Source organism: Paroedura picta, chromosome 1 (genome assembly GCF_049243985.1).
Source record: "Paroedura picta isolate Pp20150507F chromosome 1, Ppicta_v3.0, whole genome shotgun sequence".
NCBI classification, from domain to species: domain Eukaryota; kingdom Metazoa; phylum Chordata; class Lepidosauria; order Squamata; family Gekkonidae; genus Paroedura; species Paroedura picta.
In genome coordinates, this window is record NC_135369.1 from 182,162,898 (window position 1) to 182,185,000 (window position 22,103).

The 22,103-nt window shown below is 49.2% G+C and overlaps 1 protein-coding gene across 4 annotated transcripts in view; it reads left to right on the top strand.

Moving 5' to 3' along the window:
- Positions 1 to 22,103, top strand: part of PLCB4 (phospholipase C beta 4) — a 199,538-nt gene that overhangs the window by 114,205 nt on the left and 63,230 nt on the right. For all 4 annotated transcript variants that reach the window (XM_077314657.1, XM_077314638.1, XM_077314629.1 and 1 more), the window contains 10 exons: positions 2,038 to 2,248; positions 3,382 to 3,475; positions 4,038 to 4,117; positions 4,496 to 4,580; positions 7,625 to 7,715; positions 9,136 to 9,231; positions 10,718 to 10,818; positions 15,171 to 15,206; positions 19,504 to 19,645; positions 21,658 to 21,742. In XM_077314657.1, the coding sequence (XP_077170772.1) occupies positions 2,038 to 2,248; positions 3,382 to 3,475; positions 4,038 to 4,117; positions 4,496 to 4,580; positions 7,625 to 7,715; positions 9,136 to 9,231; positions 10,718 to 10,818; positions 15,171 to 15,206; positions 19,504 to 19,645; positions 21,658 to 21,742 (1,021 nt within the window). The remainder of the gene's footprint in view (positions 1 to 2,037; positions 2,249 to 3,381; positions 3,476 to 4,037; positions 4,118 to 4,495; positions 4,581 to 7,624; positions 7,716 to 9,135; positions 9,232 to 10,717; positions 10,819 to 15,170; positions 15,207 to 19,503; positions 19,646 to 21,657; positions 21,743 to 22,103) is intronic.

Genomic DNA, 22,103 nt, shown 5'->3' on the forward strand with positions numbered 1-22,103 from the left:
CGTGCATGCCTCAGGTGCTGGCTAAGCAACCTTGGGCCAGCCACATCCTCTCAGCCTACCTAACCTACCTTGCAGGGTTGTTGTGAGGATAAAGTGGAGGAGAAGAGAATGAAGCGAGCCAGTTTAAGTTCTCCCGGTTAGGATGGGGAGGAACAGTGTATTAAACCAAGTGTTGGAGGCGACCTCTGCTTGATTGACAGGATGTCCTGACCAAACTGTGTGGGCCTCAGGTGTTGTGAAGCCCTCAGCTATGCAGCCGCTGCAGGAAATGTGATGTTGTGAGCCTGCTGTTACTGCGGATGGGGTGGCTGGCGACCGGTGGGTGGGGGTGGTCTCCTGCCTTCCCTCCCATGCCTTGTTCCTGAGCCCAAATGACCCTCTTGGAGTTATTTGCATAACTTTGGAACAGCACTTGCTTCAAATATTTTCATTATTGATGTGGGACACATCTTCTGGTGCGCTTTGTAAAACGGAAATGTAGATGGATGTGACGGCCGTAGTCACACCCACAAAGTGCGCTAGAAGTGCCCAGTGGCTGGGATGCCCCCTGGGGCCTAGTCAGCCTCTGCGCAACCCATGGAGGCTGATGCAGTTGCTGCCACGCCCCCAAAACCTTGGCAGCGGCCACACCAGCCCCGGGGGCCTAGTCAGTCATTGCATGCCCCTCAGGGGCCGAGCAGGCAAGCAGGATAGGAGAGTGGGGAAGGGAAGGGAGTTTATGTGTGTTTGCTTGGGACGGAGGGAGGGAGGTTGGGAAACCTACAGGTATGGGGGGAAATGGGAGGTGGAAAGAGGAGGGAATCTGTGTATGTGTGTGTGTGAGGGGGGGGAGGAAGTGGTGAGTTTAACCTTTAGAATGATTTTAAATTATTTAAATATGCTTGTTGTCTCCTTACTATACTACTGACTTAACCTGATATATATAAAGTATAATAGCGTATAATTTGTGTTATACTTTGGAGAATATCACCGAAGAAGATGATTACGCTGAAATTCTTTATATTCACTGCAAGCAAAACAAACGAGAACTTCAAGCAAGAAAGAAAAAGTTTTCTTTATTCCTATGTCGCTAGAGATACAGTTTTATTGGCTGTGCTGGTTGTACTACTGCTTCTCTCACTGTTCTGTGATTACCTCCCCGCACCACGCAGTCTCGAGGCAGCTAATGACAGCTCAAATATTAACAGACACCAATTAAAAACATGATACCAATAAAACGAAAAGGCACGCATATGAACAGAGTAATGAAAAACTCATTGGAAGTGTTCTCCTTGGTAAGCCCTGCAGAAATTGGCGTCCCCCTCCCTGGGCTGCTCCCAAGTTCTGCAAATTGCAACTTGCTGTGGCTACCTGGCTGGAGAAAGAGGCCCGGGGAGGGCCACAGGAGCCCCCTTCTCTCCCACACAGCTGACCTGAGCGACACAGGCTCAGGGGTGCTTGGCAAGCAAACTTCTCTTCCGTGGCTGTGCAGAGAGGGCAAAGCAAGCTGAGTCCAGGACCCCCTCCTTCAACTCCTGAGAGCCAGGCACAGTGTCACTTGGATGCCCCGAAGTGTCAATCCATATTTCTTAGGACTGAGTCCAGGGCCCATTCTGCACACATAGGATAATGCACTTTCATTGTGCTTTGGCAGCTGGATTTTCCTGTGCAGAACAGGATAATCTACTTTTAAAGTGCATTGAAAGTGCATTATCTATTGTGTACAGAATAGGCTCTGCTGTCATGTCCTCAGCCTCGTGGACACTCTTTAAAATGTCACGGCTCACCTTCTCTCACAGTGTAGTACCGGAAAGTGTTTTTCCAGAAGTGCTGCAAATAAGGCCTTTCTGCTCTAACAGAGCTCTCTCTCTGTTCCTTTGCTGTTGATCTTTTTCTTGCTTTGACTGCCTTTGCTCAAAGTCCTTCCAGTGATTCGGATTTCTGTGGTTAGAATTTCAGGTGACTTTGCAATGGAGGGATGGGACAGGATGGGATGGGACAAATGAACAAACAAACAAACGTACTTCCTTGCAAGAATGCTGTGTCTTCCCATTTCAGGTCTCATGTCAAGCGATGGGTTCTGCCGGTACTTGATGTCCGATGAGAATGCCCCCGTCTTCCTTGACCGCTTAGAACTATACCAAGAGATGGAGCAACCTTTGGCCCACTACTTCATCAGCTCTTCCCACAACACCTACCTAACAGGAAGACAGTTTGGTGGGAAATCCTCCGTGGAGATGTATAGACAAGTCCTCTTATCTGGATGCAGGTTGGACTTTGAGACGGCCGTGTCAATTAGCTTTAAGCAAACTCCCGTGGGATAAAACCCTCGCCTGATTCACCGCTGTGTTTAATTCCATGTCTGCTGGGGCGATGTCAGTCAGTGAAGGTGCCAAGCAGGATGTGGTGATGGTCGTCCAGCAGAAGGGCTTTAGAAGGACCGTGGGCAACATCCATGGAGAGGAAGGGCTATCAATGGCTAATAATGGCAAGGGATATCTGCTTCCCCTAGCACAGTGGTTCTCAACCTTCCCAATGCCGTGACCCTTTAATACAGTTCCTCATGTTGTGGTGACCCCAAGCATAAAATTATGCAAGGGTTCTTTCACAGATATTAAACCAAAACTGACCAATGGCGTGAAGATCCATTGTTCATGATTGTATATAAATTGTTGTGTTTTTTTCCAGGGGTTTCTCAGTTCTGTTCTGCCTCTTGTCCCACCATGCTGATCTCGCTCTTTTCTGCTGCTCCAGGCAGACGAACACTCTATCTCAATCTACCCTGCAGGGCTGTAGTGTGGATGGCACCCCCCCCCCCCCCGGTGCTGAGCTGCTTGCCCTGCTGCGACCCCTGTGAAAGGGTCGTCTGATCCCCAAAGGGGTCCCGACCGACCCCCAGGTTGAGAACCACTGCCCTAGCATGTCTTTGGGTCAGTGGCTGGGGAAATGAGGCAGGACGGTGTTCTTACGCCCCAAACACTAGCCAACCACTCTGTGAACAAAAAGCTGGACTTGACGGGCCTCTGGCCTCATCCAGCAGGGCTTGGCTCAGGTCCCAGCAGACAGGAAAGTTTTGCCGTGATGCTCCCATTAAAGACATGCAAGCCGAGCTCATTTCAGCGGCAATTTTTTAGAGCTTCGCCCCGTCTAAGCTCACCTGCATTCCAATGAGCGCTGTTTGACATTGTCCTGATTGCAGAGTCCGTTCCCATCAAGCCAAGGAAAGAAATACTGATCTTTGGGGGTGAATGTTTCCCCCCCCCCTCAAGTGTTTGGTGCTCTCACCAATATGTGTATGGAGGGAAACCACTGTTTTGTAAATCAGATGTTTTGCAAAATGTTCTCTCTCTCTCTCAGCAAATTGGAATCAGGCACAGTGTTTTTTTTTACTTTGGTTTCTAGATGCGTTGAGCTCGACTGCTGGGATGGAAAAGGGGAAGACCAGGAGCCCATCATCACCCATGGGAAGGCGATGTGCACAGACATTCTTTTCAAGGTGAATTTTCCTTGTTAGTCAGGGCAAAAGGTTACCTGGGCATTCCCACCAGGACCACTTTCTAAGCCTGTTGAACTTGGGGAGGGGGTGTGGCTCAGTGACAGAGCATCTGCTTGACACGCTGAAAGCCCCAAGTTCAACCCCCGGCACCTCCAGCTAAAAGTCGCTGATGGCAAGTGATGGGAAAGGCCATGAAAGACTCCCACCAAAGACTCTGGAGAGCTGCTGCCAGTCCAAGTCGACAATCCTGACCTGGATCATAGTTGGAAGGGACTTCCTGGGTCATCTAGTCCAACCCCCTGCATGATGCAGGACACTCACAACCTGGTTGCGCATCCACTGTAACCTGCCACCCCCTTGAGCCTTCACAGAATCAGCCTCTCCGTTGGATGGCTACCCAGACTGTTTAAAAATTTCCAAAGATGGAGAACCCACCTCCTCCTGAGGAAGCCTGTTCCACTGAGGAGGGACCAAGTTGTAAAGGGGAGCCTGGGATGTTTTTTCAGCATATTGCTAAAGCCTTGGCTGCACATCCTCTCACCTTTTCTCTGTTTTTTTGAAGGATGTGATCCAAGCCATCAGGGAAACAGCTTTTGTGACGTCGGAGTATCCCGTCATCTTGTCGTTTGAAAACCACTGCAGGTACTTCATCCATCTTGCGTATTCCACTGGTGAGATAACAGAGAAACTGTGTGGCAGCATTCAAAGCGGAAGAAATGGTTGACAAAAGCATTCCAAGGTTATTGGGCTAAGTGAAATTCAGTCATTATGAGTACCGGTGCTAATAACAAAGGGTCGGAATTACGTTTTAAAGTGTGTTACAGCTGCATTAATACATTTACCAGTCACTTTGACGGAATCCCTTTAAGACAATCTGATCGTTTTTTATTTTGGGCTCAGTTTTTATGCATGGTTAAAATCTTCCGATACATTGTCTCTAGTAAGCAGAGACCCTTTAGATATGCTAGATATTTCATGTATTGTTTGGCTCTTCTATCTGAGTCTCTTCTATCTTTGCAGCAAATACCAACAGTACAAAATGTCAAAATACTGTGAAGATATTTTTGGAGACCTTCTATTAAAGCAACCACTAGAGACACATCCAGTAGGTACCTTCCAATCATATTTGTATTTTATTGAAAAAACTATTTCTCAAATAGGCAGCAAGAGTAGTGATTATTAACCGATCAAGGAGTGGAGAGGCCTCGGTGAGAAACCAAAGAGGGCACGGAGTCCCTTAGACCACTGGTCCCCAACCCCCGGTCCGGGGACCGGTGCCGGTCCGTGGATCAGTTGGTACGAGGCCGCGGCTCCTCGTCCTCCTCCCCCCCCGGCTGCTGCTCAGGGGCTGCCCTGCCACTCTGCTGCTGGCTCACCTTTGGTGCTCTCCGGCGGCCGCCATGGCTGGGGCTCCCCCTCAGCCTGGCACTGCACAGCTGCTGCAGGCAGTGCCCCCCAGTGGGCGGCGGGAAGTCAGGGGCACCGGCAGGAAAGCAAGTGGAGCAGGGACTCAGGCAGCGGCAGCAAAAGACTACCCCCCCCCCCGCCGGCCCTCAGTAAAATTGTCAAGTGTTGACCGGTCCCCGGTGATAAAAAGGTTGGGGACCACTGCCTTAGACCAGTGGTCCCCAACCCCCAGTCCGGTGACTGGGACCGGTCTGTGGATCAGCCACGGCTCCTCCTCGTCCTCCTCCCCGGCTGCTGCCTCGGGGGCTGCCTTGCCACTCTGCCGCCGGCTCACCTTTGGTGTTCTCCTGCGGCCGCCATGGCTGGGACTCCCCCACAGCGTGGCACTGCGCAGCTGCTGCTGGCAGCGCCCCCCAGCGGGTAGCAGGAAGTCAGGGGCGCCAGCGGGAAAGCAAGTGGAGCAGGGGCTCAAGCGGCGGCGATGTCCCTCAGCAAAAGACTACCCCCCCACGGGCCTCAATAAAATTGTCAAGCGTTGGCCGGTCCCCGGTGATAAAAAGTTTGGGGATCACTTCCTCAGACCACACAAAAGAAAAGGCGGGTGGACTAGATTGCATGCAAACCAAATATAATATGTACTGTGCAAAAAAGTACAGTGTGATTGGTGAAAACAGCCCCTGTATACAGTGCATAGTACAGTGAAGTCTAGCAAAACCAGAAGAAAAGAACAGGAAAAGTTAGCTCATTGATGATGATGAGGAAGAAGAGGAGGAAGAGGGAGAGGGAGAGAAATTATTATTATCATCATCATCATCATCATCATCATCATCATCATCATCATCATCATCATCATCATCATCATTATTATTATTATTATTATTATTATTATTATTCAATTTGTTACCCGCCACTGTGGCTCGTGATATTCCCAGTGTGGACACATCTTCTTAAGGGCAGGCCCCAGCCTATTTTCTCCCTCCACCCTGGCCTCCTCCATAGACCTGGTGGAAGAGCTCCTTCTTACAGGCCCTGCAGAACACTGAAAGCTCCCACAGGGTCTGCAGCTCTTCTGGGACCTCACTCCACCAGGTAGGGGCCAGGACTGAGAAGCCCCTGGCCCTGGTTGATTAAAGGAACCTTAGCTAACTACTTTATACATATTTTCCTTTGAAGCCGCCACTTTTGACCACTATGCCAAGCTGGGGGTCAGAATGATACATGAGAAATCAGATGACAGATATGTGATTTAAAGGCACTTCTTAATCCTCTGTGATTGGCTGATAAATAACAGTTTCCAATGCCTGTTGAAGGCCATTCTAAACGGGGCTGTGACTGAAAGAAACTGGCAGACTGCCAATGGCCATTCTTTTCCAACTATCACAGATCATTGTATTAGTATTATTAGTATTAGATTTATTATTAGTATTATATTTGTTGTTGTTGTTGTTGTTGTTGTTATTATTATTATTATTATTATTATTATTATTATTATTATTATTATTATTGGATTTGTTTCCCACCACTCCCTAAAAGGCTCGTGGCGGGTGACAGACATCATTAACCCCATTAAAATCCCCATTAAAACTCTTAAGATCCCCAACATGGCGGAAAAAAATAGAATCCCATTCCCCCCCACCCCCACCCCCACCAAAGCGGAAGAGGGAATGGAGGGGGGTGATGTATACTTCCCATCCCGGGCTGGGGGGGGGGGGGCGATGACTCTACTTCGCTAACTCCCAGCCTCAACCATAGTGCTGGTTGTTTTGTTTTTTTTTTTACATTTGAGCGGTCATGCTTCACTGTAAATTCACATAACACTTAAAAACAGTTAAACAAACATAATTTAAAAAAAATTAACAGGCAGGAAAGTCAGGGGGCACTGCAGACCAAACAGACGACTCTGAAATGATCATCGATTAAGCAGTTCAGTTCCTTCCAGCAAATCTCCTTCCTCCATTGTCTTCCCTTATCCTTCTCTATCAGCGGCTACCAGCCATGGTGACTGAGGGGAACCTCCACATTCAGGGGCACTAATCCTCTGACTCCCAAAGCCAGGAAGCAGCATGTGCCCTGTTGTTGATCCTCCAGAGCAGGGGTAGTCAACCTGTGGCCCTCCAGATGTCCATGGACTACAATTCCCATGAACCCCTGCCAGCAAATGCAAATGCTGGCAGGGGCTCATGGGAATTGTAGTCCATGAACATCTGGAGGACCACAGGTTGACTTGACTACCCCTGCTCCAGAGGAACTGGCTGGCCAGTGTATGAGACAGAAGGTTGGACTAGATAGACCCTCACTGGTCTGACTCAGCAGGGTTGTTCTGATGTTCTTATCAGGGGAAGGCCTTGGCCTCCCTGCCCTCTTGCTGACCCTTCAGAGGAACTGGCTGGCCAGTGTGTGAGACAGGAGGCTGGACTCTTCTCATGCAAGGCTCTTCTCATGTTTTGGCTGATTCTCCCTTGAGCAGGGAGTTGGTCAACGTGACCTTCCACCTCTGGGATTCAATATAGTTCTAGTGTATGCACAGAGGCAAAGAAGGGACCAAACATTGACCCAGCCAGAGTGCTGCTGTTGCCAACTTGTAACTTGCTAAGGAGAGAGGTGAAGCAAGCAACACGCCAGGCCAATTTCTGTGAGTCCTCGGGGTTTGGCTCTTGGTTATGGCCAAGTCTTTAAGTGCAAACTGAGCCATGGGAACCATGCAGAAGCGGTTCTTAATGTTGCTTCTTTTCTTGGCTGCAGCTTGAAGCAGGAAGACCCCTGCCATCCCCAAATGACCTTAAGAGAAAGATTCTCATCAAAAACAAGAGGCTGAAACCTGAAGTAGAAAGAAGTAAGTCGAATGCTGGTGACTGCAGACATGGAGATGGCCAGCACAACAGACAGGCCACGGCTGACTCTCCTTTGGGGGGCTGTGTGGAGGGCAGGGAGGGCCCTCAGGGCTGATGCCGGAAACACTGAAACCCATTTCTACAAAGTCTTATTGGGAACAGGCAGCCCTTAGTAATTGGCCTCTGTTTCCAGGGTCAGATCTGTTTGACTACCTCCACTATTGCAAACTGACATCCCCTCCCCACCCACCCCACCCACAACAGTTCCTCTTTGGTCCCACTGCCTCTGGGGCAGGGAGAAGGGACCCTTCAGAAATCGTAGTTTTAAGGACGGAGTGTGGTTACTATTTTCACAGGCCTGGAGGTATTCTGCATGGAGCCAAATAAAACAGTTTTAAAAACAACCAGTTTAGACCGCTTTATTATACTACAATCGTTGTTCTACATTGAATATACTCTGTTGAAAAACTACACTGTTGAAAAGCTTTCTGCATGAAACAGTTCATAACCCTGGCCCCTGTAGTTTAGCCAACTCCACTTGCTAGACTCTATTACAAACCCAGTGGCATGCTTTGTTCTCTGATGCAGTCACTAATCTGCATAACCAAGGAACTTCTCTGCATGACTAAAAAAGCACCTGAGACAGGCAGGAGAGAAATGAATCAGTGAAAAGCATCTTTCAGAAACAACGCTTAAAAGATGCTTAAAGCACCGAACAGGCAGTTCACCATGCAGAGCAAAATCAGTTTTGCAGAGTAAATTCAATCTCCTGTGCAGAAATCAGAAAAACCACGATGTATTTAGTGAGTTTTCATCAGCTTTTCCATCATGCAGAAGAGGCCCTGCTGTGAAGGGAGCCTCTCAGAGCCCCTGGCTAAGGGTAGGGGGGCATTTCCTTCTGAGAGCAATGCAGAGGAGTCTGTGGGCTTTCCTTTGGAGGGGGAAAACCTTTCCCCTCCTGCCTAATCTCTGGCAGACCGGGAGGCCACAGAAAAGCCCCCTCTCACTTAAAATACTGATCTGGACAGCCTCGCTGCTCGAGGGCAGATGCAGCCAAGCCATGCATGTCTCTTCTCTGCAACTCTCTGAACGTTTCAGTACGTGTGTGTGTAAAGTGCTGTGAAGCCGTTGTCAACTTACATCAAGCCCTGCAAGGGGGTCCCAAGGCAAATGGGAAGCAGAGGGAGCTTGCCATGGCCTTCCTCTGCAGAGCCTTCCTGAGTGGCCCCCCTTCCAAGCACTGACCCTGCTTAGCTCTGAGATCTGACAAGATCTGGCTAAGCCAGGGCGCCGTTCCTCTGCTAGTTCCCCTACCAGAGGAACGGCTAGTGTTCTTTCTAATCCTTTTGCTGCTAATGTTATTTCTTGGCTTCTATCCTGTATTTTGCTTTGTTTCCGTGTCACTGTGTTTGATTTAAACAGAGCAGCTCGAGGCTTTGAAGAGCATGATGGAAGCTGGTGAGACGGCGGCTCCCGTCAGCATCTTGGAAGACGACACCGAGGAGGAGATAGAAAGCGGTGAGGCGGGTCCCGGGCCTGGCCTTGTTGCTCCCCACCCATGTTTATGACAGATCATCGGAGAGCAGGCAGGGGGCGCAGTAAACTCCCCCATTCCCTGGCTGGGAGGACTTGATCACCCAGGGTTGTGTTGTGGTTATCTGAGAGCCAGTGTGGTGTTAGGAGGGAGGGACAATGGTCTGGAAGATTCAGGTTTGAATCCCCATCCTAGATGTTCTGGGTGACCTGGGTCCAGTCCCGCCTTTCTGCCTCCCCTGACTCACGTGACTGTTGTGAAGATACAACAGAGGAGAGGAGACTGCTGTAAGTAGCACTGGGGGAAAAGACAGGCTACAAATGAATTAAATAAATGTATAAATACACATTAGTAGTAGTAGTAGTAGTAGTAGTAGTAGTAGTAGTAGTAGTAGTAGTAGCAGCAGCAGTAGCAGTAGCAGTAGCAGTAGCAGTAGCAGTAGTAGTAGTAGTAGTAGTAGCAGCAGCAGTAGCAGTAGCAGTAGTAGTAGTAGTAGTAGTAGTAGTATCAAGCCCATTTTAAAAATGGGCTTTGAAAGGGGAGGCAGGCAGGAGGGCGTGAGAGGGTGGCCATGGCTCCCTTTGGTCTGCAGTTTACTCCTCTATTCTCAGCCACTGCCCTAACACTCTCTGATCGCTATGGTAATGTTTAAACAAACATAAGGAACATTTTATTTTCATGGAAATTTTAATTCATGACAATGACAAATCAATGGGAACCCTGAGCTTGTTTCTCTGCAACGAGATAGTCCCATCTGGGAGTGATGGGAGACAATGATACCCGAAGTGTGTTGTAAAGGGCCGGGGGGGGGGGGATGAAGTAAAGGGCCGGGGGGGGGGGGGGGAGAAGGCGTCCTTTGGGGCCCACCTCCAATTAGTCGAAGGACCATATGTAGTCCAAGGCCCACAGGTTGGGGATCGCTATTCTATAGGATCATAACTGAAGAAGGCTGGCCCTTTTCCAGTCTCATTAATGCCAGGAACGGAGACAACGTATTGTGGGAGAAAAGACACCAATTAGCCTGGAAGTGGCCACTCAGGTGCTATCCTGCATGCTAACTCCACCATCAACCATAGGCATGCTGCCTCTGAGCATGGTTTAGCTATCTTGGCTAGGTTGATCTGCTGCCATCTTCCATGTATTTACATAACACCTGTTGTAGGGCCATCCAAGTCAGCTGGCTTAACCCATGGGTCTATGTTCTTTGTAGATGGTAGGAAAGCAAAGTACTCGTGGAAGTAGCACCTTCTCTCTTGTAACAGACAGTTGATCTAGTAGCAGATGGCGCAGATGTGTTAAAAGCATCCTGGCTGCCAGGCCTACAATATTCTTGTACTTCTTGGACTTGGGTTCATCAAGAAAAAAATGGTTATGGGAGAGGCAGTGATCATTTTCATAACTCTGCAGCATGATGGCTTTATTCTGAAATGTTTCCTAATACGTCCTCTTTCTCTTTGGCTCAAATGGTAGCTGACCAAGAAGAAGAAGCCCATCCAGAATACAAATTTGGAAGTGAGCTGTCTGCAGATGACTTGAGCCAAAAAGAATCTGTGGCCAACAACATGAAAAAGGTAGGATCATTTTCTCCTATTTTTCCTTGACTGTGTCCATTTTAATGGGTTGACTTCCCACAAGGTGAGCTGGAGAGGAGATGGCACTACTTGTAGGGATTGTGGATAACTAAATCTGAAAAACATTTCTGGCACGGTTGTGGACATTGGAAATGTATGGCACTGTCTTTGAAAATGGATTGCTGTAGTCACTATAGTTGTTGTCATGCTTTGTCCTTTTTGGCTGGGGATATAAGTGAATTAGCGGGAGGGTAGGAGAAATTTTTTTTCCAGTTTGGATAATTTTGTGATGGATGGGGGGACAGGAATTAAGGTGGTCCAGGGAGTGGAATTATCAGGGAATTATCAGGGGACATAGGCGGTTCAGCGGTGGGAGAAGGAAATTAGAAAGGGTCCCAGATATGGTTATGTTCAAACCCTTTCTAACCCTATTCCCATCCCAAGAAATGAATGGTGAGGGGCAAAGGGGATTAACCTGACTGTGTCACGCCAGGTCTATCAGTAATAAGACCTCAGTTCTGCAGTCATATTTTACAGAACATAAAGTAGACCTGACACGTGTGACCAAGACTTGGGTAAGAAGGGTGAAACAGTCCCCCAGCTTGCTCCCCCAGCTTATTCCCCCATCAGTTCTGGACTTCGGGTCAAGGGGGGGGGAGGGTGTTGCGATACTGATCCAGAAGGCTTTCTCCTGCAGGGCACTCCCCAGACTTGAAAGTGCTGGCAGGGGATGGGGCATAGCCAAGAACTTGGCTGTGGCTGGTTGTACCATCCACCTAACTCACTGGCAGATAATCGGTTCAGTCGGCTGGAGGTGGTGGCAGCCTGGGTGTTGCAGCAACTCACTAATGGCTTAGTCAACAGCTGGCATAACTAGTTGTTTGGAGCCATCAACAAGCTCACTCCCCAATGCTTTCCCCACCTTCGCCTCTCCACTCCCTGGTATACCAGGGAGCTGAGAAAAAGGAAACAGGAGTTCAGATGGCTTGGAGAAAGACTTGCGATGAAGCAGCAAGAACATCTTATGAGATGCTTATGAAAGCCTATGAGATAGTGGCGAAAGCTGTGAAGAGGGATTTCTACACCACTTCCATTGCATCTGCCAGCTCTCACCCAGCTCAATTATGTAGGGTAATTCGATTCCTTACTGCCCTCGAGGAAGGACATTCAAATAAGAGTCAATTGGCCATAAGCTGTGAGGCTTTTGCAAGTTATTTCATGGATAAAATTTTCTCTCTCTGCTGCAACCTTCCCCCAGTAGTTGATACAGTAAGTAAACTGGGGGCCCTTGACCATCTCGGGGGAGGGCTTTGACAGCTTCAGGGAACTTTCACAAACCAATGTGGATAGGTTGCTAGCTTCTATGAGGCTGAACCCTTGTCCCCTCAACCCCTGTCCCTCACGGCTCCTGAAAGGTGATGACAGGAAGATGGGGAGGCCCCTCTGGGATATTAGAAATCTGTCCCTGTCCTCAGGGTCTTTTTCAGGGAAGCTGAAAGAGGTAGTGATCTGACCCCTCTTGAAAAATCCATTTTTGGACCCACAAGACCCTACTGCCCCAACTCGCATTTGGCATTTCTGGGAAAGGTGATTGAACAGGCAGCAGACCAACTGAAGGCATACCTAGATGAAGCATCGATCTGGACCCATTCCAGTCCAGTTTCTGACCTTGTCATGGGTTGGAAGTGGCTTTGGTTGCCTTCACAGATGATCTCTGAAGACAGCGGGATCGAGGCCAATCAGCACTGCTTGTGTTATTGGACTTCACAGCAATGATCAACAGTAGCTTTTAGCTCACCACCTCACTGACGTGGGGATTCAGAGGTCAGCCTTACAGTGGCTGGTCTCCTTAATCCATAGCTGGGGGCAGGGGGTTGCCATGGGGGAAGAACAACTGCGTTGCTGCAGACTCCAGTGTAGAGTGCCGCAGGGTGCAATCCTTTCCCCAATATTATTCAACCCCTTTATTCGCCCTCTAGTCCAGCTTGTCTGGAGATATCGGCTAGGCTATAGCACCAAGCCTGGAACCTATAACACCAAGCTCTGCCTGATCACCCAAATTTTGGCCAGGTGTCTGTGGGCTATGACACAAAGGCTCCAGCAAAGCTTCCTGAAGCTTAATCCCCTAAAGATGGTGGTCCTGTGGCTGCATAGGAAGGTTCCAGAATAGGTTCCCCACCTTCTCTGGGGGGGGGGGTGTAAGAACTCTGCGGATGGCCTCCCCCTCTGCCCAGGATCTGGAAAGGCTGCAGGCAGCTGTTAGGGAACTCACCGGCAGAGGCAGCTCTCACGTGGCAGGGATCTGCAGCCTCCGAGCCTCAGAGGGAAGTGGAAGGAGGAGGGGTGGTCAAGGGTGGGGGATGGAAGGCGATTGGCTGGCTGCTGGACAGACAGGCAAGCCGGTTGGACGAGGAGGTACTCAGGGGCAGGACAGCCACCCTGAGTGGGTGTTAAGCGCCGAGTGGCACTTAGGCCAAGGCATTACCAGAAATATTAAGTGGAACAGATTGGATTTACTGTACCAGAGATTCCTGCAGTGGGAAGGTGGCAGCTGAAGGCCTGCTCTCCAGAAACATCCCAGAGCCTGCGGGTGCAGGATGAGGAGGCCAGGGTGCAAAGTGACCCCTGTCCTTGCTCCTTGCAGGCTCCCCCAGCGGCTGCAGTAGGAGGCAGGTGATGTTTTTGTGTGGCTCTTTTTGTTAAGGTTACTGGATGCGCATAGGATGTTTCCCGTTTTAAGTCCTGGATAACACAACTGACTTACATAATGAAAATCCAAAGAACTTAAAGTCTCTTTGGGAATTGGAGGGGATGCCCCAAGAGCAGGTTAGAATAGTTTTCCTGATAGCTTTTGGTCAGCTGAACTTGCTAGTGGCCCAGGCTAGCTCGGCCTCATCAGCTCTTGGAATCTAAACAGGGTTAGCCCTGATTAGTATTTGGTTGGGACACAACCGGTGCAGAGGCACGCAAGGACAAACCACCTCCCTTCGTCTCTTGCCTTGAAAAGCCTATAAGGTTGCCAGAAATTGGCTGCGACTTGACAGCGCCTCCACCCTCTCCCCCGCCTCTTCCTGGTCCCCCTTGTTTCCGTGCCCTCCTAGGAGATGCATCCCACCCCACTTGCCCCAGTCAAGCCCTGCAGCTGCCTCGGAGAACTCTGCTCCTCTCCTGGCCTCCAGCTCCTTCTTTCACCTCCTTGGCTGTCTTCCAAACTTGATCCATGCAGCTGTGGGAGGAGAAGGCCTCCTTTTCCCAAGTGCCTTTTAAAGCTCTGAAGCAGAACAGCTCCCAGGTGAAGGACGACCCTCTGCTGATTTCCTCTTGTCCTCCCCCTTGGGTTGAGAAGGGGATGTTCCTTCCAGCGCATCAAGACACTTCCTGCCCCACGTAGCCAGAGTGCTCTGGGTTGGGTTCCTAAGGACCAGCATCACAACATGTACTCCAAGACAGCATTCTCGTATCTTGGGCTCTAGATGAGAACAAGACTGCAAACGAATTGGCCTAAATCAGGGGTAGTCGAACTGCAGCCCTCCAGATCGCTATGGACTGCAATTCCCATGAGCCCCTGCCAGCATTTGCAGTTTGAAGGGCGCAGTTTGAAGGGCGCAGTTTGAAGGGCGCAGTTTAACTACCCCTGGCCTAAATACTTGGCCGGTAGCTCCTAGGATTTCTTTGCTTCTCTCAACACAAGAGAACAGCTTTGGAGCCATGGGGCTAGGTGGCTTTCCACACCTCCTTTGACCGCCACCAGGCTCAGTGATCTGGACCCCCCACCCCCAAGCCCACTGTGAATCTGGCCCCTGGCTCTCATCTCACTGCTGCATAGAGGCCTTCCCGCAGTTCACTGCTCCCACCCCCACCTCCCATCTGATGTTTTGCCAACCTTTGCAAGCTCAGCAGAGGCTGTGAGTTGTGTACTTTGGCCGCCAAACCAGGAGTTGGACCTGTGTGCGGGCACCGACTGGTGTACCGACACCGGTGCTGCCCCTCCTCCCTGTGCAGCGGAGCTGGCCATTTCGGGCTTGAATGGTGCACAAGCCTAGTTGTGACTCCCACAACCCTGCTGCCTGTGGGGGGGGGGGACGCATTTCATTCATTCATTCATTCATTCATTCATTCATTCATTCATTCATTCATTCATTCATTCATTCATTCATTCGACTTCTAGACCACCGCTCCCAGCGAACTGGCTAGCAGCACTTTACAACATATGCATAAAACATGGTAACATCAAACCTTCCAACAATCAACCCCCCCGATAAAATGCCCAGCGCTGTGTGCTTTTGAGTTTTGAATCTGTGGTGTTGCCAGTGTATCTCTGGGATGTAATACCTGTATTTTATTTCCTTTAGGCTGTGGATGACTCTGAACAAGAAAACAATAAAAAGGTGATCCATTATCAGTAGTCAAGTTTCATGTCTCTTCATCTGTTTTGTAGAACGCGCTCTGGACTCTCTGCATCATTTGATCTTTCTTGGGATCTTTCTTGCTGGCTTCCGAGGGCTGTGGGACTGCTGATCTTTATCCCAAAGAGCCGGTCTTGCTGCTCCCTTCTGGCACGGCACAGTAGAATTGGTGTTGGCTTGGAGAACTACTCTGTCTCCGCCTGACAGTCAGAGTGTTTTCTCAGTGGAGGACAGTTCGAACAGGCTTCCTCGGGAGGTGGTGGGTTCTCCATCTTTGGAGATTTTTAAACAGATCTGGATAGCCATCTGACGGAGAGTCTGATTCTGTGAAGGGTCAAGGGGGTGGCAGGTTACAGTGGATGAGCGACAGGGTTGTGAGTGTCCTGCATAGTGCAGGGGGTTGGACTAGGTGACCCACGAGGTCCCTTCCAACTCTGTTATTCTCTGATTCTAAGGCAGACCTTTTGGTTGGGAGTTTTTTAAAGAGAGAAGGAAGTCACACTGGCATCTTGCCTGCATCTTGAGATCTCTCTCATTGTCTTCTCATTTTGGGATTTCCCGGATTCCTGTCTTGCGGTGTTTTGCTTCGACCCCCCCCCCCCAGCCCCCCGATTCCTGCTCTTCCATAATTCTCTCATCCCATCTCCAGGCTTAGTTAGTCTTAGACTGTGCCCACATTTTATGGGGTTTCTGCTGTTCTGTTATTATACATGTGAGGGGCTGGTGTTCTGGCGTTTACGCTTTGGATACCATCCTGTGTTCTCGGGAGCCTGTCCAAAACCGTCCACTTGGTTTATTGACAGAACCATAGGCCCTTTTGTCTTTCAGCCGGAGCACTTGCGTTAGATTACTAAATATGTATCAGCGGCGATGTTAAAGGAAATCATGTGTTCTTCCTTTCCTCGTTCTGTGTTCTGGGCTTGGGTCTGTCCATCAATACCACTTTTGCTCTGCCCAAAGAATTCAGGGGAGCATGCACAGTTCTCCCTTTAACAACAACCCTGCAAGGTGTGTGAGAAGGCATGGAGAGGGTGGCAGAGTGGGCACTCTGACCCAGGGCTTCCTGATCCTGGTCCTGCGCCCCCCCGGGATCTGTTTTGATCAGTGATCCCAGGAGAAGCAGCAGCAGCATAAAAGGGACATAGGAGGCAGACATCTTTCTCTGTGCTGTAGTGCCATTGGCTCATGAGTATAACTCTTGTCATGGTTTGGAAAGTGATGTCTTTTTTAGGGCAGGAGGAAGAATTGTAATGGTCTGTGTGGTTAAATGGATTGTTTGAAGAAGAAGAGTTGGTTCTTATATGCTGCTTTTCTTTACCCAAAGGAGTCTCAATGTGGCTTACAGTCGCCTTCCCTGTCCTCTCCCCACAACAGACACCCTGTGGGGTGGGTGAGGCTGAGAGAGCCCTGATATTACTGAAGAAGAAGAAGAGTTGGTTCTTATATGCCGCTTTTCTCTACCCAAAGGAGTCTCAAAGTGGCTTACAGTTGCCTTCCCTTTCCTCTCCCCACAACAGACTCCCTGCGAGGGAGGTGAGGCTGAGAGAGCCCTAAGATTACTGAAGAAGAAGAAGAAGAGTTGGTTCTTATATGCCGCCTTTGTCTCCCCAAAGGAATCTCAAAGCAGCTGACATTTTCCTTCCCTTTCCTCTCCCCACAACAGACACCCTGTGAGGGAGGTGAGGCTGAGAGAGCCCTGATATTACTGAAGAAGAAGAAGAGTTGGTTCTTGTATGCCACTGAGACTCCTTTGAGATATTGGGGGGGAGGGATTCTTTCTCTGCCTTGCAAGCCTTGGGAACTGCCCCCAGCCAAGATGGTTTTCTCTGCTCTTTTAGCTGGTCACCTTGTCACCCACCCCTCACATCTGGGTTTTGGCATGAAATATGAAAAGTAAAGAAGGTCGTGAATGGAAGTGGCCTCTGACCCTTGGCAGCCATTGAATGGACATCTTCTCACTTCTGGCTACAGGACGTGGCCTGTGTTAATTCTTTGATAACTGGAAAGTAAAAACAAATCCAGGGTCCAGTCAGGCTTCGTGTACATGTTGTATCTGAGGACAAGTGTGTGCACATGAAAGTTCATCCCTTGAATAAAACTTTGTTGGTCTTAAAAGTGCCTGACTGGACCCTAAATTTGTTCTGCTGTTCAGACCAACACGGCGACCCACCGTCTTTATGAAAAGTAAAAATTAAAGCTGGAAAAAGACTTCTGAATGGGCAGCCGCATGGCACACTGCCACCTACCGGCCACCTGCTATAACGTCAGGCAGATCCAAGCAGGAAGGATAGATTCACGTGGGTAGCCGTGTCAGTCTGAAGTGGCACAACGAAAAAGCTCACACCTTGAATCAATCTTTGTGGGACTTAAAGGTGCGATTGGACTCTAGTTTTGTTGTCCAAACAGGAAGGATTTCACTGCTCGCAATTTAAGGCACCGCTGCCTTTAAATATTTGTTTCTGCGTTTGCTGGCAGGGGCTCATGGGAACTGTAATCCATGGACATGTGGAGGACCACAGGTTGACTACCCCTGCCCTAGAACACGGATAGTCAACCTGCGGTCCTCCAGATGTCCATGGACTACAATTCCCATGAGCCCCTGCCAGCAAACGCTGGCAGGGGCTCATGGGAATTGTAGTCCATGGACATTTGGAGGACCATAGGTTGACCACCCCTGCCCTAGAAGATTATAATGTTCTTCCACTGTTTTTTTCACTGTTGCTATTTTTGATGTCAGAATTATAGCCGCCTATTCTTTTGCACAGGTCCCCTGTTTGTCTGATGCAGAGAGTGTCATAGCATTGCTGATAATTACGGGCATATATAACATTGGAAGGTAACCCAGTGAATGACCCTGAGGTTATATGACTGGTGTTGTTTGGGAGAACATGGGCGCAAAACAAATTGCTTTTTTGGGGCCCTAGGCCCGGATTCCTTGTATTATTGCAGGTGAGCAGTTGTTGAAGATGAGGAAAGAAGAGGTTTACCTCCCAATGCCTGTGAGAGAGGAGCACCATTGGCTGTAGGTCATTAATGATGCATTGAACCAGGAGCTGAGATCTGAATGTGGCCACCAGCAGTGTTTCAATTTCCTTTGGGCCTGTCCTGTAGCAGGTCATCTCTTGGGATTCTTCTGGTTTTGCTGACCTGCCTCCCTACTGCATTCGGTGGGTCTTGTCATTCCAGAAACATCCGTTGTACATCCTACAAGTGAGAATCCCTGCCTGAGGCTACAGGCAGTGGATTCTTCAGTGTGTTTGGGATGGGGAATGGAGGTGTGTAGATATGTTTGGCCATCAGTAGGTGGCTCTGATGCTTTCCTGATGTATTTGTACAGAGTTGTCTAGACCAGGGGTAGGCAACCTGTGGTCCTCTGGATGTCCATGGACTACAAATCCCACGAGCCCCTGCCAGTATTCACTCATGGGAGGGGCTCATGGGAATTGTAGTCCATGGACATCTGGAGGACCACAGGTTGACTACTCCTGGTCTAGAAGATGTCCTTCTTGTACTGGTTGATTTGTGGTCAGGTGGATGGTGGACCAGACCTTGCTGAAGGTCTGGTCAAATTTCTCCAGCGCTTCCTTTCCATGCATCCAGATGATGAGAATTTCCTCTGGAGAGCTCAGGGACATGAAGAGTGTTCACAGACATGAGTTGAGGAAGTGCTGCTCCAGGACAGCCATGAAATTGTGGCCCACGGTCATGCCATTGATCTGAAGGAATGAGTCTTCTTTAAATCCGAAGTGGTTACCAGTGAGAACAAATAGAAAGAGTTTGGGGAGTGACCTCAGTTGTGGTGTTGTCAGAGGTGGTGTTCCTGATGTCCATCTTTGTGAGGGATATTTGTGTATGGAGACTCAACTTTCATGGTGGCCAAAGCCGTGTTTTTCTGGAAGATTGCTCACAAATTGTATTTTGCTCAGAATGTTTGGGGTGCCATGCACATAACTGGTGACATTGATGGCATAGGGTCTTAGAGCAGAAACCTACAGTGGACACAAAGGCTTACATCTTTTGGGCAGAAGGCAGATGATGCCTCGTCGAGGATCTTGTGGTGTGTCCATCTCCCTTGAGCTACGTGACCCTTGGGGGCTCTTATCACTGGGCTGGGTCTCATCTGTACAACTTTTTCATTTCTGCTTGCTTGTAGAAAGTCTGACATGGTTCATCCGTTGAAATTATTGCTGGTGTTTGTGTGCGCGCATGCATGCATACATGCATGCATGCATGCACACGTGTGCCGTTGATTGATATGCTTGTCTGAATGTGCTTTCAGGGTGTCATTACAGCAGAAGACGAGCAAGCGTGGATGGCTTCATACAAATATGTTGGGGCCACAACGAATATCCACCCCTACTTATCAACGCTGATCAACTACGCTCAACCGGTCAAATTTCAAGGTTTTGCTATAGCGGAAGGTAACGTAAAAAGTCATTCAACTCATGTCAGGTTTATATTCTGTTGCTTAAAAATATATATATCCCATAAACTACAGGAGAACTGTGGGGCTCAACACCCCCCCTCCCCCTGGGATTTCACAGAAGGGGTATTGCCCCTTCCGGGCTGGTGAGTATCCCCCGGAAGCTGCTTTGGTTGAAAAGGTGCCACCTCATCCTCTCCCTAGCTCTGTTTCTTTCTCTGGACTTGGAGGGCATTTGCTTGCCACCCAGGGATACCCCTCCACCACCTTATTTTTCATTTGGGATCACTGAAGTTCAGCCTATACTCCCTAAAGCTTAACCTATGGATCATCAAAGCAGACCATGGACTGGGCAGGGAGGTCTTTTGGTCTTTGAGAAGAAAAGAGGCGGAGAAGATGGGAACCTTGGGGTGGGTCTATCAGGAACCCAGAGGTTGAGCAATGAAGAAATAAAACATAATACCGCTCCTTACTACACAGCACGCAGAAGCGTAGGATTAAAAATGACAAAGGTATCATTTAAGCGCTCGAATCGTAGCTTACATTAAGAAGAGGAAGTGACACATAGAATCATAGTTTCATAGAATAAATGGGTCCTCATGGGTCATCTAGTCCAACCCCCTGCAAAATGCAGGACACTCACATCCCAATCGCTCAACCACTGTAACCTGCCACCCCCTTGAGCCTTCACAGAATCAGCCTCTCCGTCAGATGGCTGTCCAGCCTCTGTTTAAAAATTTCCAAAGATGGAGAACCCACCACCTCCTGAAGAAGCCTGTTCCACTGAGAAACCGCTCATCCAATTGCAGAGACTCGTTATGTTGGGTACTCATGGAGAATAGCCAAAGGACTGCTTGGGGAATATCTCTGCCCTTAGCCATGGGTATTGGTGGAGGAGGGGTGTGTGAGAAGGGGCCTGTGTCTCAAGGGCTGGAAGGCTGGAAGTCCATCCTGAGACTTGCCACTTTACAGAAAAAAGAACTGCTGGAGATGCAAAACATGTCTCTCTTCATCTGGATGGGATGTGTGTGTGTGCATGTGTGGGGAGATAAAGCTGGTTCACCAAGAAGACCCTTCTCCAGCCAAACAAAAGCCCTCCTGATTTCCAGAAAGGGTCTTGGAGAAGCCAGTGTGGACCCACAGTCTGAGATGCGTTTGGGGGTTCCTGCTGCGTATCCCATGCCTCTGTGGTGTCATTGCGAGGGTGCTGCTCTCAGCCCAGGGAGGCTGAGCTGTAAATGCCCCTGCAGCCACAAAGCCCTCTCTGGGGCCTTGGACCAATCGCCATGTGACCTGCTTCAAGGAAGGGGGTAGAGGTGGGGAGCATATCCTTCCAGATTAAATTTTCACTCATGATTGATATATTTATTATTGCGTTCCTATACTGCCCTCAAGGGGGGGGGGGAAATATTTTTTTTTTAAACACTCTTAATTGTTGGCATATGTTCTTGGGAATATATAAACAGTTTCATATTTAAATAATTTAATAGAGATGGTTAAGGGTGGGTATTGACCAGGTTTACGCTCTCCTCCCCGCAAGTTGTGAAAAATACAGCCCTGTCTTAACGTTCCAAAGCACAGAGGGGGGGGGGCCTTTGGGCTTCCTGCATTCCATCCTATCCCATCCTTTGTCCACATGGAGGCACCAGACTATGAGGCCCTGCAGAGAAGCATGGCTCATTCAGCCGTGGAGCTCCTGCCCAGCTCTTCTTTCTTCGGTAATGTATGTCATAAAGCTTCCTTGTAGCGCAGCATGTCCCCCTCTGGAAAATGAGCCCTGCAAATCACACCCTCCCGCACACACGTAGCTCCTACCTGGGCATGCGTATTCTGCAGAAAGAGGAATATCTACAGCGTTATCACTTCCTGCTCGAATTTCCCCAGGACTTCTGTGTACTCTGCCTTGGGTACCATGCCGGATGTATGACGAGGTCTGAATGTGATTCCTAAATACCAGTTTATTCCCAGTTTTACCAAAGAAGGTAATTCTTTGTCCTGTTTTCTTTCTAGAGCGCAACGTTCACTATAACATGTCCTCGTTTAATGAGTCTGTTGGGCTCGGTTACTTGAAGACACACGCCATTGAGTTTGTGAAGTATCCTTGCGCTGGAGCCGAGGGGAGGGAGCATAATGGTGAACTTTAGGAGCCAGCTTGGTGTGGCCGTTAAGAGCCTCTAATCTGGTGCGCTGGGTTTGATTCCCCACTCCTCCACAAGCAGCCAGCTGGGTGACCTTGGGCTAGTCACAATCCCGTTAGAGCTGTTCGCACAGAGCAGTTCTGTCAGAGCTCTCTCAGGCCCACTTACCTAACAGCATATCTGTTGCAGGGAAAGGAAGGGCAAGTGATTGGAAGTGACTTTCAAACTCCTTCCGGTCGTGAAAAGCGGGGTGAAGAAGGAGAAGAAGAAGAAGAAGAAGAAGAAGAAGAAGAAGAAGAAGAAGAAGAAGAAGAAGAA